Here is a 14310-nt window from a genome sequence, read left to right as displayed (position 1 = left end):
GAGGGAGAGAGAGAGAGAGAGAGAGAGAGAGAGAGAGACTACTCCTTAGCATATACTGTGTACTACTTTCGACAAACAGCCCCAATCAGAAAGAAGAAACTTGTGTTTAGCTTTCTGAACTGCCTGGAAGACTTTGAGAGCTATTTTGGCTGTGGCTGCCCAGTGAATGAGGTTTCTGAAATTAGTCTTTTAGAGTTAACCTTCTGAAATTAAAAAAAAAAAAAAAAAAGCCTTCAACACTCACCCTGGAAAAAAGGCTGCCTGCCAAGTTCAAATTTTCCTTGGCCAAAGTAACTACCAATTCAGCCTTTCAATGAGGTTATAAAGAAAGTATTTCTCCTTGACTTCGGAGAAAACACCTTTCATGTGACTTCCAAACTGTTACTTATTTTTTAAAGGCACACAAAATAAACTCCGCCCCCCCTTACTCCAAAACAGTGCTTGTCACTGAATTCTGTAAGATCAGAAGTCTTTTGGGGACCAGGGTGACAGGGGTCTTCTGGATGCTGGTCATGTTCTCCTTGCTGAGCTGCACACTGTCATCGCTGCGCTTTTCTGAATGTAAGCGATGCCTCAATAAAAAGTCCTTCCCAAACAAAGCAAAACCGAACACCCACTGCCCCCGCCCCCGAAGACAGCAAACATAACTTTCTGTGCTTGCACAGCCTGTGGAGAGAGCCACTTTCAGAAAACCCTCAGCAGAAAAGTCTCACACACACACAGCACAACATCAGACGGCAACCGGACGCTCAGGAAGCAAACTTGCTCCCCAAGCCGAACCATTCTGCAGCTCCCATCAGCAGCTCCCACTTTCCCAGCCTGACTGGTAGCAGCCCTGTGAGGTCTACGTTAAGAAGCTAAGCTGGCATTCAAATTGGGGCGAGGCAGAGTATGCTGATGTTTTGAACTCCCAGAGAAGTCTTCATTCAGGCCAACACAGAATGCACTGTCCTACGAGGTTACTGTATCATCTATGTGCCTCTACACAAAGGCAAAGTGGGCACTTACCTATTTGGTCTTCGGGGATCAGCGACTCAATGGGGGGGTCCAGCTCCGAGCTCTGAGACAGGTAGTTCTTCACCTGGGTCATGAACTGCCGGATGGTCTGCAGCAAGTCCGTGCTGGACACATGGCACTCCTTGTTCTCCTGCAGAAAGCTCACGTAGTCCTGCACCAGGCAGCCGAAGTAGGTGCACTTGTCCCGGGACAGCTCGGAGATCCTGCGGACCATGCGCTTCTCGGGGGTCATGAAGGAGCTGAACACCCCGCTCATCTTGCGGAGCTGGGACTTGAAGAGCTTGGGCAGCACGAAGGAGCTGTTCCTCTTCTTTTTGGACTTGATGGGGGGGGCCATGGTCTCCTGATCGCTCTCCTCTTCGTAGTCCTCCTCCAGGCTGCTGTTGGTGTCCGCCTCGTAGCCAAACAGAGGCATGCTGCGGTCGAACTCTAGCGAGTCGGAGGAGGAAGTGGAAATGCTCATGTCGCTGAGCCTCTGTCTGCCTCCATGCCACGGGGGCCGTGATTCAGAGCAGGCGGGCTGGGCCCTTGTGCAATCCCCCGGGGCCTCGGCAGGCGGGGCGCCACCTGGGCTGCCAGCTGCGCTGGGCTCCCGCTCCTGCAGCAGCTCCCGAGCCTGGTCCCCGCCAGGCTGGCTGCTGGTCAAGGTCTTTGCGCCGCCTCCCGCCTGCAGAAAAGAAGCCTGCTTCTTCAGCCGGGGTGGAGGGATGGGGGTTGGTTTCGTGCCAAGCAGAGCTACGTTCCCATGTTTGTTATGGTTGACTGTTTCTGGCATGCCTGCCCGGGTTGCAGTCCTGGACAGCTGAGGGCTTGTGTGCAGACTATTAATAGCGGGTGGCGGGGGCCTGGGTGGGGGGGACCGAGGCCTCTCGGTGCCATTCGCGTTGGGAGTCCTTGTGCAGGGCCGCTTCAGGCCTCCACTGAGGTCCTGGCTGTGCACTTTCAAGAAAAGAGGATTAATAAAACACAGGGCTCCGTTGGTCTGGCTGCACTCCAGCTCCGAAGGCGTCCTGGTTTTTATAGAATGCACTCCATTTATAAGGCAGAGCTGGCGGGAGGCGGGACAAACACCGTCTGAGGAGGGAGTCCTATGGGGAGGTGGAGGGTTTGGGGGTTTGTTGTCAGCTGGAGAGCTCCAAAAATCTGAAAGTCATCATCAGTGAACACAAGAATGTAAATACAGTACACGGGGTCATTCCTTCACAAATAAAAAAAAAAGCAGTTTCATGACAATCACAATGGAAGGGGAAGCACTTTTGTTGGTGTTTTTTTGTTTGTTTGTTTTGTGTGTTTTTGTTTTGTTTCTGTTTTGTGTGCTTTAACTGCATCATTCCCTTACTGGGAGGGTAGAAATGTTGCAGGCCCAGCCCTGGGCTCAGGCAGGCCCCAGGGATTTTCACCTTCAAAGCCCTTGAGAAATGGTGTGGCCAACATACAAAGCCAGCCCAGCCTTCTCCCAGGTGAGGCAAAAAGAACCAGATACAGTGTTTTGCCCCCCCCCCCCTTTTTTTTACAGTATAAGCTTAGAAAAGGCCAGAGGGCTCCCTGACTTTACAAAAACCAAGCCACTCTCAGAGCCACAGCACCCTCCCCAACTCCCTTCTCCTGGGATGCCCTCCACAGAGGGCGGGCAGTTCCCCTTTAATGGGCAGGAGCGGCAGCTGGGGCCTGAGGGATGTTACACAATCCGCTTGGGGTTTTACGTGTTCAGCATTAAAACCCCAAAAGGAGGAAAAAATATACTCATGGGTCCCATCAGCAAAAACGAGGACAGCAAACTTATGCAAATGCTACGTCCAAGTTCAACCATTTATCTTTGTGGTTTGCTGCCCATCCGCCCCAAATCCTATAACCTCCTCACCCAGAGCTATACATATTCAACACTCTTTGGAGCAGTACATGTTGCCTATTGCAAGTCATACTGCCAGAGTCCCCTTTTCCAGCTGGGTCTCAGTTTTCCATGCTAATCGAGGAAGGCAGTGCTGTCTGTTGTAATTTCCATCTGGAATAGGTCACTCTCTCTCTCTCTAGCTCTGTCTTGCTGTGTTTGCTTACAATGTGTTTCTTTCTTGTGGGCCCAGAATGGCTGATCATGGGGTGTGGGGGGAGACTGATATTGGGAGCACTTGCCCTGCCTTGTCTGTGATGGAAACACGCTTGATACGGGGGCTTGTGTCACCTGCCTTCTCACATCCTTCCTTCCCCTCCCTCTCGTTCTGTGCTGTCCAACACGACAGCCAACAGTCCGTTATCTATGGCTGTTGAGCACTTGAGATCCAGCTCGTGCCTCAGAGAAACTCAGCTTTCACTTGTATTTAATGTTACTTAATTCAGATTTAAAGACTGATGCTCAATTCAGTTCCTGGAAAACTGAAGCAGGCTTGGCGTTTGGGTATGTGAATCTACTTTTTCAACCGTAAATTTAATGAAATCTAAATGCACATCATGTATTTCTGTTGAAAATTTAGTGCCTAAACAGAGATATGCTGGAAGGGGAAAATACATTCTTAGTATGAAAAGAAGAATGTAAAATAGTTCATTAATATTTTCATATTGATTATATGTTGAAATAACATTCCAGATATCTTTCATCAAATAAATTATAACAATTAATTTCACCCATGCCCTTTAAATTTTCTTTAATGTGGCTACTAGGGAATTAAAAATAACACACTGGCTGGCCTTCTATGTGTTTCTATTGGCCAGTGTGGGTCTTGGTGGAACTGCTCCGACTGTCAGCCGGGGCTAACACTGGTGATGTTTGTCTTTTTCTTTGCAGGGCACTAATGCTGCCCATGACGCTTCAGTCCTTCTGCGTCAGCACAAAGCATACACTGCACGCTGAACCCCGAATCCAGGAGTTATGGGGACAGACGTCACAAGAGAAAACTGAGCCCTGATGCATGTCTTCAAGGGGTCTACAGTCTAGTTGGTTATGTTAACTTAAATTCAGGAACTGTTTTAAACGCTAAAGGTGTGTAAAACTCAGTTTGTAGGAGATGGTATAGCTTTTCAGAGGGGACGTTTATACAGCCCTAGTATTTTTTAGCAGGATTCTATTTCCGAATCCTACTACCCAACTGCCCATGGCCAGGCTTCAGACACACTGGGCAATTCTTCTGGAGCAATCCGGCTGTAGAACCGAATCTGAATCTACCTCGGGGCTTCTCTACGAATTATGCAGGCTCCCTTGGAAATGACATTGGCTTCAAAACAAACTTATATGAACAGAAAAATATGCCAAAGGGGCAATACATACATTTTTATTTGCTGGGTCAAATATAGTTTCTTAGGCTTTAGGAATCCCAGCACTTGCCCTTCGGAGTCGCAAGCTTCCATTCAAAGACTATGGCCTGGTTGTTTATCTGCAGACCGAAGCCCTACGATCTTAAGAGAATTTTCCCTTCTCATCTAGGAGGGAAAATGTTCTGTAAAAGTTAAACCCACATGAAATCCCCAGGACAGTGGGACAAAGAAGTGAAACTGGGTGAACTGTATGTCCTGACCCACTGTCAACCACTGTCTAGCAGCTCGGTGTTGGGTTTAGGGCCTCCAAGAGGCCGGAGGAGGAGCCAGTGCCGGCCAGAGCAAGGATGCTTGGCGGCGTAAGGGATGTGGCCCAGAACAGCAGGACCAGAACTGAACAAGAGAGGAAGCGCGACAGATGTTACTCTAGACGCCTGTGCTGTCAGGAGTTCCATCGATGCCCAATGCCTGTGGTTCCTCTAGAATCAAACTGATGCAGTGAGAGGCGCCACACTGGGTTTCCCTTTCTGTCAGGCACTGCCTTTCCCCAGCACGATGCCCCAGAAAGGAGAGAAATGACACACTGCGGAAGTGTGCATTACATCAGGACACTTAGGATAGCTCAAACGCAAAGACGCTGCGGGGCCATGGGGGTGTTACCCAGACAAACTCAGCGCGGCCTTTGCGGATTGGTGCAACATCTGACTTAGGAAAAGACTCTCAGAAGATGTGACACAGGAACCTTTTGGACCTGAAGTTTTACCATGGAGGTCGGGATTACTTTTTGATGAATCATCAGCCAGCCCCCCACTGACTCTGCTCCATGGAGTCATTTCAAAAGAGACCTGGGCCGGGGCCCCCACTTACTTAGTCCCAGCTGGGCTAGTTCTTCAAGCTGAGCCTCAGTCTTGGCTGTTGAAATGGCATAAGGCAACTTCAAGGTAAACGGCAGAACGTCCCTAATTTTTCAGGAGAGAGAATATTTGTAATTACGTATCATGTTGCTATCTCTTGCTTTTATTTCCATCCTAGACGTATTTTAGCTTAAACTATTTTAAGTGTCCTAAGTAGACATCAAATTCTGCCTAACTGGAAAACTTCTGCCTGTGTTAACACACTCAGGACCACATTTCCTTCCTGGTTAGTTACAATGTACCTCGGGTTAATATCGGAACTGTCGGTGGATCGATCATAGACATAAAACATTCTTACTGATTTCCTAGATGCTTGAATGTTGGCTCCCAACTCCCAGGGCAGGAATGTGCAATTTGAAACCAACATTTATTGTCCCATTGCCTTGCACGTGGCAGTTTCTCAATGAATATGGACATAAGAGTTCCCCTGTCTTTAGGGTAGTGCACATGAACCCCGGGGCGTCTGGTTATACTGCATACTCGGACTCGGAAGATCTGGGTGAGGTTGGAGATTCGGCATTTCTGCCAGACTCCAAGGCCATGCTGCTGTCCTGAGATCACACTTGGAGTAGGAAGACAAATCTACAGGACCTCGTGCAACATCCCGGCCACCACGCAGCATGCGGGCGCCATGTGTAGACCGACACACACGGCACTGCAGCAACGCAGACTCGCAGGCCCAACAAGAAAATGCTGAGCTGGCACCAGGTGCTTCCATGTCCAGGGCACAGCTCTGCCTCTAGAAAACGCATGGACCACGATCTCTTGCTCTCTCAGAAAGGGTAAAGGCAGGCTTAATAAACATATGTTCATTTTCATATATAAGGGGGAGGGCCATGCTCTAAGCATTGGCGAGTTCTTCACAGGGCTCAGCACAACGCCTCACCTTTAACAGACAGGGAGAAAGTGTGTTCTGAATAAATGAATGGATGAATGTTCAATACAATGGTGTTATTTTTTTTTTTTTAGTGGTGGTATTGGTTTTATAATGAATTCATTGATTCAACAAATGTTTCTAGTCATCTATGACATGCCAGACCCTGTTCCAGGTTGGTGGGGAAAAAAAACAGACAAAAGTCCCCACCTGCATGGAGCTTCATTTAAGTGGCCACCAACAGGCAATAAACAATTATGCAATTGACAGAATCTACGAGAAGGGGATGTGTGCCCTGGATAAAAATAAAGTGCAAAAGGGGCATAATAAAGAGTGTTCACGTGTGAGAGTTGGCCAGGGACGGCCCCAGGAGAAGATAGCGTTTGATTGAGCATCTAAAGGTGGCCAGGGAGTAAACGTTAAGAAAAGAACTCTCCAGGCAGAGGAAGCAGCAGGAGCAGAGGCCCTAGGGTGGGAGAGGGTGTGGCATCTGTGGAGAACAGCCAGGGGCCATCGTGGCTGGGGTGGAGTGAGGGACAAAACTTGGTGCTTCTGCTTGTGTTTTGTCTATACAAGATGCCCTCAAAATTTCCATTGAAGAGAATAACTATACAAAAGAAAACTTGTTGTCTACTATAAGATTAGGCAACATTCTTGGCTGCATCGGATTAAATCCGGATGACTGAGAATTTTGGAACCCTTGACGCTGCTGACAATGAATAACAAATTAGAAAGGTCAATGAGAAGAGCCAACCATAAATAAACGTACTAGTGTCACGAGGGCTCCAACACACTGCTAATAAAAATGCTAGGAGTTGGGCAGGCTAGACGGGGTCAATGGGGGAAACGGGGAACATATGTAATACTTTCAACAATAAAGGTTTTTTAAAAAAATGCTACAAGTTGGCAGTCAGGAGGCTCCCTTTTCCTGGGGTGTCTAGCCTGGGTCACCTCTTGCTTCCAGAAGACCCTTTCACCTGCCCCCAGGTGCTGTGAGCACCTCCTTCTACTTGTCACCTTGCATCTATTCCAGAGGAAGCAGGTGGAGCCTCAGGGGATGGCAGCATCTGTAATAGCTACTGCTTGACCCCGGGAGATACATGACCCTGATTATAATCTTCCACAAAGATCAGTGGGAACCAAGACTTTGAAACGCCTAAGAGCCATGCGAATATATGTTTTTATGGCTGTACCAACTTAATATCTACTTTCATTGGGCAATTTGGGGGAGAAAAGCTACATACAACACAATCAACCTGTGTTTATTTTAAGCTTTTACCTTGCCCAATCCAGTACCTTGAGCTTAAAAATCACATGACTGTTTTTGTTTTTTCTTAATGACACAGATGACAGGAAACAACACCTGCCATTTGCTAATGGGTGGTTTTAGGCTTTGAGCTACTAGAAAATTAGATGTTGTACATGAGTCCTCTCCCACTGTGCCAGCCAGGCCCAGCACAGCATCTCCTCCCAGCAAACAAGCACATGCTCACAGGCGCGCTCTCTCTCTCTCTCTCTCTCTCTCACACACACACACACACACACACACGGGGGCACTTCCTTCTCACCTACACACTGTTAAGTAAAGGGGCCCTGATTCTAAAACTTGCATAACAGATCAAATAAAGCCATCTTAGGTATAAACATTTCACCCAAGAGTTTTTTATTTTATTTTAACTTTGCTCAATACATGTCGTATTGGGGAGAACATTAACTTCATTGACCACCTACTATTGCATTGCATCCAGCACCTTACCTCATGGGGGGCCCATACACGCCCTGGGAGGAAAGTTACATGTCCCTCATTCCATAGGTCAGGAACATAGGCTAACGTAGATGAATAAGTCCCTACACCCACTCACAGAGCTGATGTGGGATGAAGTGTGGGACCCCAAGCCTGTGGATCTGTGCTGGCTAGTGGGAAAATATGGGCTTTGGTATCAACGCAGGACTGAGTTCAAATCCATTACTTGCTCCTGGTTAATTGAATGTGGGCAAGTCTCTCTCGCCAACTCACAGAGTCTTCATGATCCTAATTTCAGGGTTTCGATAAGGATTAAAGCTAATGTGTGTATGGTGCCTAGCACAGATATGGAAAGCCCCTGAAATGACAATGATATTTAATAATTAATCATGATAATTGTTTCCTCTAACCTCTTGCTACTCAAAGTGCAGGTTAGGACCAGCAGCATGGGCCTCATCGCCTGGGTGCTTGTTGGAAATGGACTCTCAGGTGCTGCCGCAGACCTCCGCAGTAGGAGTCTACATTCTAACAAGCTTCCCGGTGGTTCTGGCAGAAGTTTGCCAGGCAGTGCCCTACACTTCATTGATGACACCAACCGACAAAGAGCTACTAGGCACCACTGGCCAAGCTGTGCACCACTATTTGTATTCTCAGCTATACTTTTCAATGCCCTCCCGGTGTGGCAAATCACATGCTTACTGATCCGTGAATTCTCTCGTCTAGTGCATACGTGCATATATGCTCTGTTTGAATGCCAGAGCTAACAGTCCAGCCACCTTCTCTACCTGAATATATTCAGGTACTAACAACCAACTAGGACAGTGGTCGGCAAACTCATTAGTCAACAGAGCCAAATATCAATAGTACAATGAATGAAATTTCTTTTGAGAGCCAAATTTTTAAAACTTAAACTATATAGGTAGGTACACTGTTATTAACTTAATTAGGGTACTCCTAAGGCTTAGGAAGAGCCATACTCAAGGGGCCAAAGAGCCACATGTGCCTCGCGAGCCACAGTTTGCCGACCACGGAACTAGGACATTTCAAAAATATTTTGGTAAGAATGGATCAAATCAATTAAGAACACAGATGTACGTAAATGAGTAACATGATGGAAAGGAGAAACAAAAACATCAAGAACCTTTTCATCTTGAAATAAATAGGAAAATGAATCGCAGGTTTCCCTCGTCACAAAATGTCAACGCTGGGATTTTTCTGTAAGCACCTTATTATATTCGTTCCCATCATGCTTTGCAGTTTATAAAAGGCTTTTGCATTCTCCTTCAATCATGGAACAGCCCTGGACAGCAGGCATTCCAGTCTATTATGACATCGAGGGGAGAGATGGTATCTTTTGTGTGCTACTGCCCAATGCTGGTTTATAGGTGTAACCATGTTTCACAATAAAAGCACAGTCACCAACAAGCAAACTATGAAGAGTAACTATTGGCCACTTCACCTCTAACTGGCATGTTAGTGTTGAAAATCACTCCCAGGACCTGGTCGGCCTCCAGCCAGACCAGGTGTGGTCCCCTGGGGACGGTGGAGTCTCCTGACCCAGCTCCCGTCTTGGGGCAGCGGATGTCCTCACACAAGCCAGGGGCTCCTGCCCACAGCTTGGCAGGTTTCGCCCCCTGGGACACTGACTGGGCTCTGGTCCAATTCTAGGTGAAGCCCCTTGTTTCTCCCTGCTGGGAAGCAGCACAGGGTCCCCCTCCAAAAGGGTCTCCCCATCCTCAGGCCATCAATTGTGTGGGTTCCCCTGGCCTGGTGACCAAAGAGCTTAGTACCTGCCCCTGAAAGGCCTAGTCCAACCGGGACAAGGAACATCTAACTCAGTCCTGGAGAAATAGCCTGACCCTGAAATTCACATAAAACAAGCCAATCCCAAGTAAGCTTCTCGGCCCAGAGAGGCTGTGAGAAGTGATCTTTGAAAACAACCATGAATAGCGCATGCCCGTCACCACTCTTCCAACTGCGACAGACACAGAAAAGACACAACTGAGCTCAGAGGGGCAATCATCGCTGCAGATAAAGAGCTAGGGTCCTATATCGCTGAAAAAACACTCGATGTGAACAGCTGTTTTGGCTAGAAAGAAAAGAAAAAAAAGGTCTTGCACAACTCCCACCCTCCTGACACTTGCTAACCTCGTGGTGTTTGGCTTAGCTTCATGTCGACTGAGACAGTTGCTTTAATGAGGAAAAGGCCATGAGCACCCAGTGGCCCTGAGGGATGGTGATGCACAATGTGTAGGCTGGGTTAAGGAACCCACGTTTTTAGAATGAACTGCGCTCCTTGAAGGGTTTTTGGAAAATTTATCAAGGATCTTTCAATGTTACCGGTTGGCATAACTGGTCCCTTTCTCTCTGTGTGTGCATGTGTACGTATGTGTGCATGTGCGTGTATATGAATGTTTGTGTTTCCTCTGCTTGACGGGTCTTCGTAAAAGGAGCCATGGGAGCAGCGTGAGAACATAATCGTACTAATGAATGAGATCCTACCTTTGGAGGGGCCAGAGCAATCATTTTGATCTGAATCCTGGCACAGTGGGCTTGGTGACCATTTTATTTCAGTGGCTAATCCTTCCAGTGACGTCTAATCGGTGTACACCTGAGAGATCCCTCTACCCAATTATATTGCATCCCCAGCAGGTGTTGAAAATTATAAGAGAAGAGGCCTTACCTGCTGATGCAGTAGAAAGCAATGAGCCGGAATAAATCCGCAAAGCTGATTCCTGAGCCTTCCAGAGAAAAGGCTGGAAAAGAGAGATTTGGGAAACCAGCTGAGTGTCCCTGAGCATGTTCTGGGAAGGAAAGGCCGCCCCTGTACTGTTGCCTGCTGTGTATACGGGACCATCCCAGCGCCCAGCGCTCTCAAACAACTACTGTGCGGCTTATCAGAACCAGCTGTGAGGAGGGTGCACGCCAGCCGGAAACAGGCCAGTGCGGAGTGGATGGCCTGGAAACGCAGTCCCTGACTCACTCGGAGCACAGGCTCCAATCCTGGTAAACAGACTGGCACACACTCCAATTGCACAACTATGCCTTCCCCCAACCCCCCTCTTTTTTAAGTTCAGAATACAAAGTTGGGCAGGGGTCAAGGGGCCAGTCTGGCTGGAGAGAGAGGCCATCAGCATATGACAGGGCTTGGGGAACACCAAGGCCCCCACTGCCCTTGGCCCTCCTGAGATGGACCTCCTGGGTTACATACCGCTTTACCAAAACGGGCCACTTCTGGTAAAGACACACGGCAGAAGGAGCACAAAGCTTGGAGGACGACACAAGATCTCCATGAGTCAGCTTTTGTTTAAATTCAGTATGAAAAATTCTAAAACCCATTTACATAGAGTGCCCCCACCCCCCACCACTGCCACTACCAAGTGCACAAGTTTCCTAATGGAAAAGAAATGTCTGGCAAGATAGTGGGCCATTTGTACGTCTTCTGAATGATGGAACAGCCTGTGGTTGGACTTCAAATGTTCATGGATTTGCCAACCACTCCTCACACCATGTTTGCTGGGGTACCACTCATGCAGTCATTCTTCCCAAAACATTCCAGACATCCTTAGCTTTGGGAAGATTTCTCATTTCCTCAATCAAATGAGTTTTTCTTCCTTTTATAACACACCATATCCTCATTTATTTTGCCTATCATTTGCTTGTGTTGTATTATTTTGCTTATTTAGCATTTCTGTGGCAGCCAAAACACACCTACGCCTCCACACATATACCACAACAGAGAGACCCACAGAAACACACACTCTCACCACAACTTAGTGAGTTAAATAAGAAGAAACCATTTGGGGTAGGTTAACATCGTTGCGCCTTGGTTTTCTCATCTATAAAATGAACAACAGTAGTGCTTTCATTGTCTTCCAGCAGGGTAGTAGTGGGAACTGAAATTTTAAAAAATGGAGTAATTTATGTGAAAACAATTTATACAAAAATAAGGTGGTATTTATTATTAAACCACATTTTCTAAATGTTATGACAAAACAAGTATCTCTTTTTATAACAAGTCGTTCCTCTTCCAATTCACCTCAATTCCAGGAGAAAATAGGGCCTGGGAAGGGGCCATCACAGTGGGACCAAGGCCTGTGGTCACTAGTTATGGCACCTTAATGTTTGGTGCATAAATAGCTCTTTCAACCACTTCAAGTCCCCTGGAAAGGAATAAGGAAGTGACAGAGGTCTTGACAATAGAGGGAGGAAAACATTTTAGCTGGGAGGGACCTCAGATGAACATCAAGAACGCCACTAAAGGGGTTTCCAGACTAACTTACCATGGTTAACCTTGGATATTAGGAGGTATTTAAAAACAAGTTCTTGGCTGCAGACTTCCAAAAGCCAACTCAGCATTGCCGTTGCACCTAGTATTTAATTCGTTATCTTTAAAATGGTAGGTTTGAAATCTATCTTCTGATCACCTCCTCATGTAAATAAACTATGAATCATTCGCCAGGTTTCACGACCGCTCCTGTGCCTGCACGAGGCAGTAGTTACCTGGCACCAGTGACCTCGGGAGACCTGGAGGAAAAACATTGCAGGGCCTAGCTGAACTTGAGGCCGATCACACAGAGGTGGGGAGGTCTCGTTTCTGCTGCAAATGTCTCCTCCAGGCTCAGGGAGAGGCCACTGGCTTAGTGAGACGATGAAGGCCGGTCTGAGGAGAATCCTGTACCTGCCCTTAAACTGACCGTGATACCTTCAGGTTCTTCCCATGCAGAGACTTGGGTCAAAACTGAGAAGTGAGAATCCTGGTCTCAGCCTCGCTACTGAGACAGCCCACAGGCTTCCCCACGCACTCCTCCTGCCTTCACACTTCAGCCAGCTGACCTGCGATTTCAATGAAGCCTTTCCCTTTGGGGTGCAGACCTCTCTTCCCCCCCTTCTTGGAGGCCAGCAGCACCTGGGAACTGTGTGTTCCCTTTTAAATGTGAACCTTGGTCCCCCGATATGTCACATTTCCAGGGACTATGGAAGAAATACCAATGCTACTGAATACCACTCTCCCCTCAAAACTTAGTTAATTTTCCCAAAGGGATGGATCCTGCCTCTGATTAGCTGCATTTCCCAGAAAAGTGAACAGTGATGGCCTGGAGGGAATTGTCTGCTCAAGGGGTTATTTACAAAGATGTGCAGACACATGTTTCAGTATTTGATCCTATAAACAAACAGCCTGCCCCGAAGCTTAGTCACCAGCAAACCTGGGCACCAAATCCATGCTGCGCTTAACCGGGAAGCGGGTGAGGAAGCCAAACTCTATTGAGCCTCTGCCATAAGCCAAGCAGTAGGCTGCACACTTTGCACACAGTTGTTAAACTGAACTGTTAACAACTTTCTGAGGTTACTATCAGCCCACTACACAGATGAGAAAACTGAGGTTCCTGGGGTACCTTACCCACTCAGTCATTCAGTGAACCAACGGCAATGCCAGGGCTCAGACCCATGCCTGTCTGTCTCAAAGCACAGGCTCTTCCCACTTGCTTGAGAGGCCTGAGGATCATGTCAACCAGGACATGGTCAACCAGGACCCAACCATCCAGTGGCCACTTACTGTATGTGCTTTCCTTTATGGCAAATTCCTTGAGTGGGGCTCCAAGTTCACAGGGCAGGCGAAGGGAGAGGACTTTCTTCTGCATTTTGGTGGATTTACGCACCAGGAAAATCTAGGAGGAAAAAAAATTCAAGCTTAGGAAACTTCTAGAAGGTTGGAACCTGGGCATCTGATTTTCCACACCTCCAACAAATAGAGTCCCCCTTTATAGCTTAACTGCAAGGCTCAATGCAGGACACGCTGCTCCCTAAGAAAGGTGGGATCAGCAGCAAGCATGCCATAGGTTATGAAGCGTTCCTGGATAACTGATTTCCATGGGATTCCTTAATAGCTGACTTCCACAGAATTCCACTCTCCCTTCGACAGAACCTTCCCCAGGAGGTAAGAGCTCCCTTACTCTGCAGAAGCATTTTCAGTTTGGTGATTGTTTTCGTGTGACACATTCTCTGGCGTGGCCTTATATGGGTGTCTTGGTTGCTGAAACCTAGATTCTAAACACAGGCAACATGGCAACAATATGGGTGACGAATTGGGAATTCATTGACTAATTTGGCTCATGGGTATATTTGTGATAGAGATTTGAATGTGTTGTTAACAATGAAAAGACGGGAGTTTTTATGTGTTTGTTTTTTTCACATTAAAATCTGATTTTTTAGCTTCTCTTGGAAAATGCGATGACTTGGCAAGACCAGGCATGGCAACAATCCACTGGAGCCCAACTATGACGGCTCCATGGGACGGTGGGTAGGTGTGTTCTTAAGTTCATCACGGCCAACACCAAGGCTTGTGGTCCATTGACTCCTGACTCACTTCACTTTCGATAGCTCCCTCCAGGTCCTAATGTCTTCAGGCATGTGCTTTAACCCTCTGAGTGCCAACCAATATCCTAGGAACTATGCTAAAATTGCCAAGGCATTTTTGCTGATTTTACAGCAGTTTAGGAAAAAAAAATTATGAA

General features: G+C 47.3%; 1 protein-coding gene across 3 annotated transcripts in view; it reads right to left on the bottom strand.

Annotated features, from left to right (window-relative positions):
* The window catches only part of RIN2 (Ras and Rab interactor 2), a 185544-nt gene that overhangs the window by 26123 nt on the left and 145111 nt on the right, over nt 1–14310 (bottom strand). For all 3 annotated transcript variants that reach the window (XM_015572033.1, XM_006776147.2, XM_006776146.2), the window contains 4 exons: nt 13353–13464; nt 10479–10551; nt 5131–5222; nt 1009–2160 (listed from right to left, as the gene is read on the bottom strand). In XM_015572033.1, coding sequence (XP_015427519.1) covers nt 1009–2160; nt 5131–5222; nt 10479–10551; nt 13353–13464 — 1429 coding nt within the window. The remainder of the gene's footprint in view (nt 1–1008; nt 2161–5130; nt 5223–10478; nt 10552–13352; nt 13465–14310) is intronic.

The sequence above is a fragment of the Myotis davidii genome, unplaced genomic scaffold (assembly GCF_000327345.1).
Source record: "Myotis davidii unplaced genomic scaffold, ASM32734v1 scaffold608, whole genome shotgun sequence".
Classification (NCBI taxonomy): Eukaryota; Metazoa; Chordata; class Mammalia; order Chiroptera; family Vespertilionidae; genus Myotis; species Myotis davidii.
This window is presented reverse-complemented; position numbering and strand designations above follow the sequence as displayed.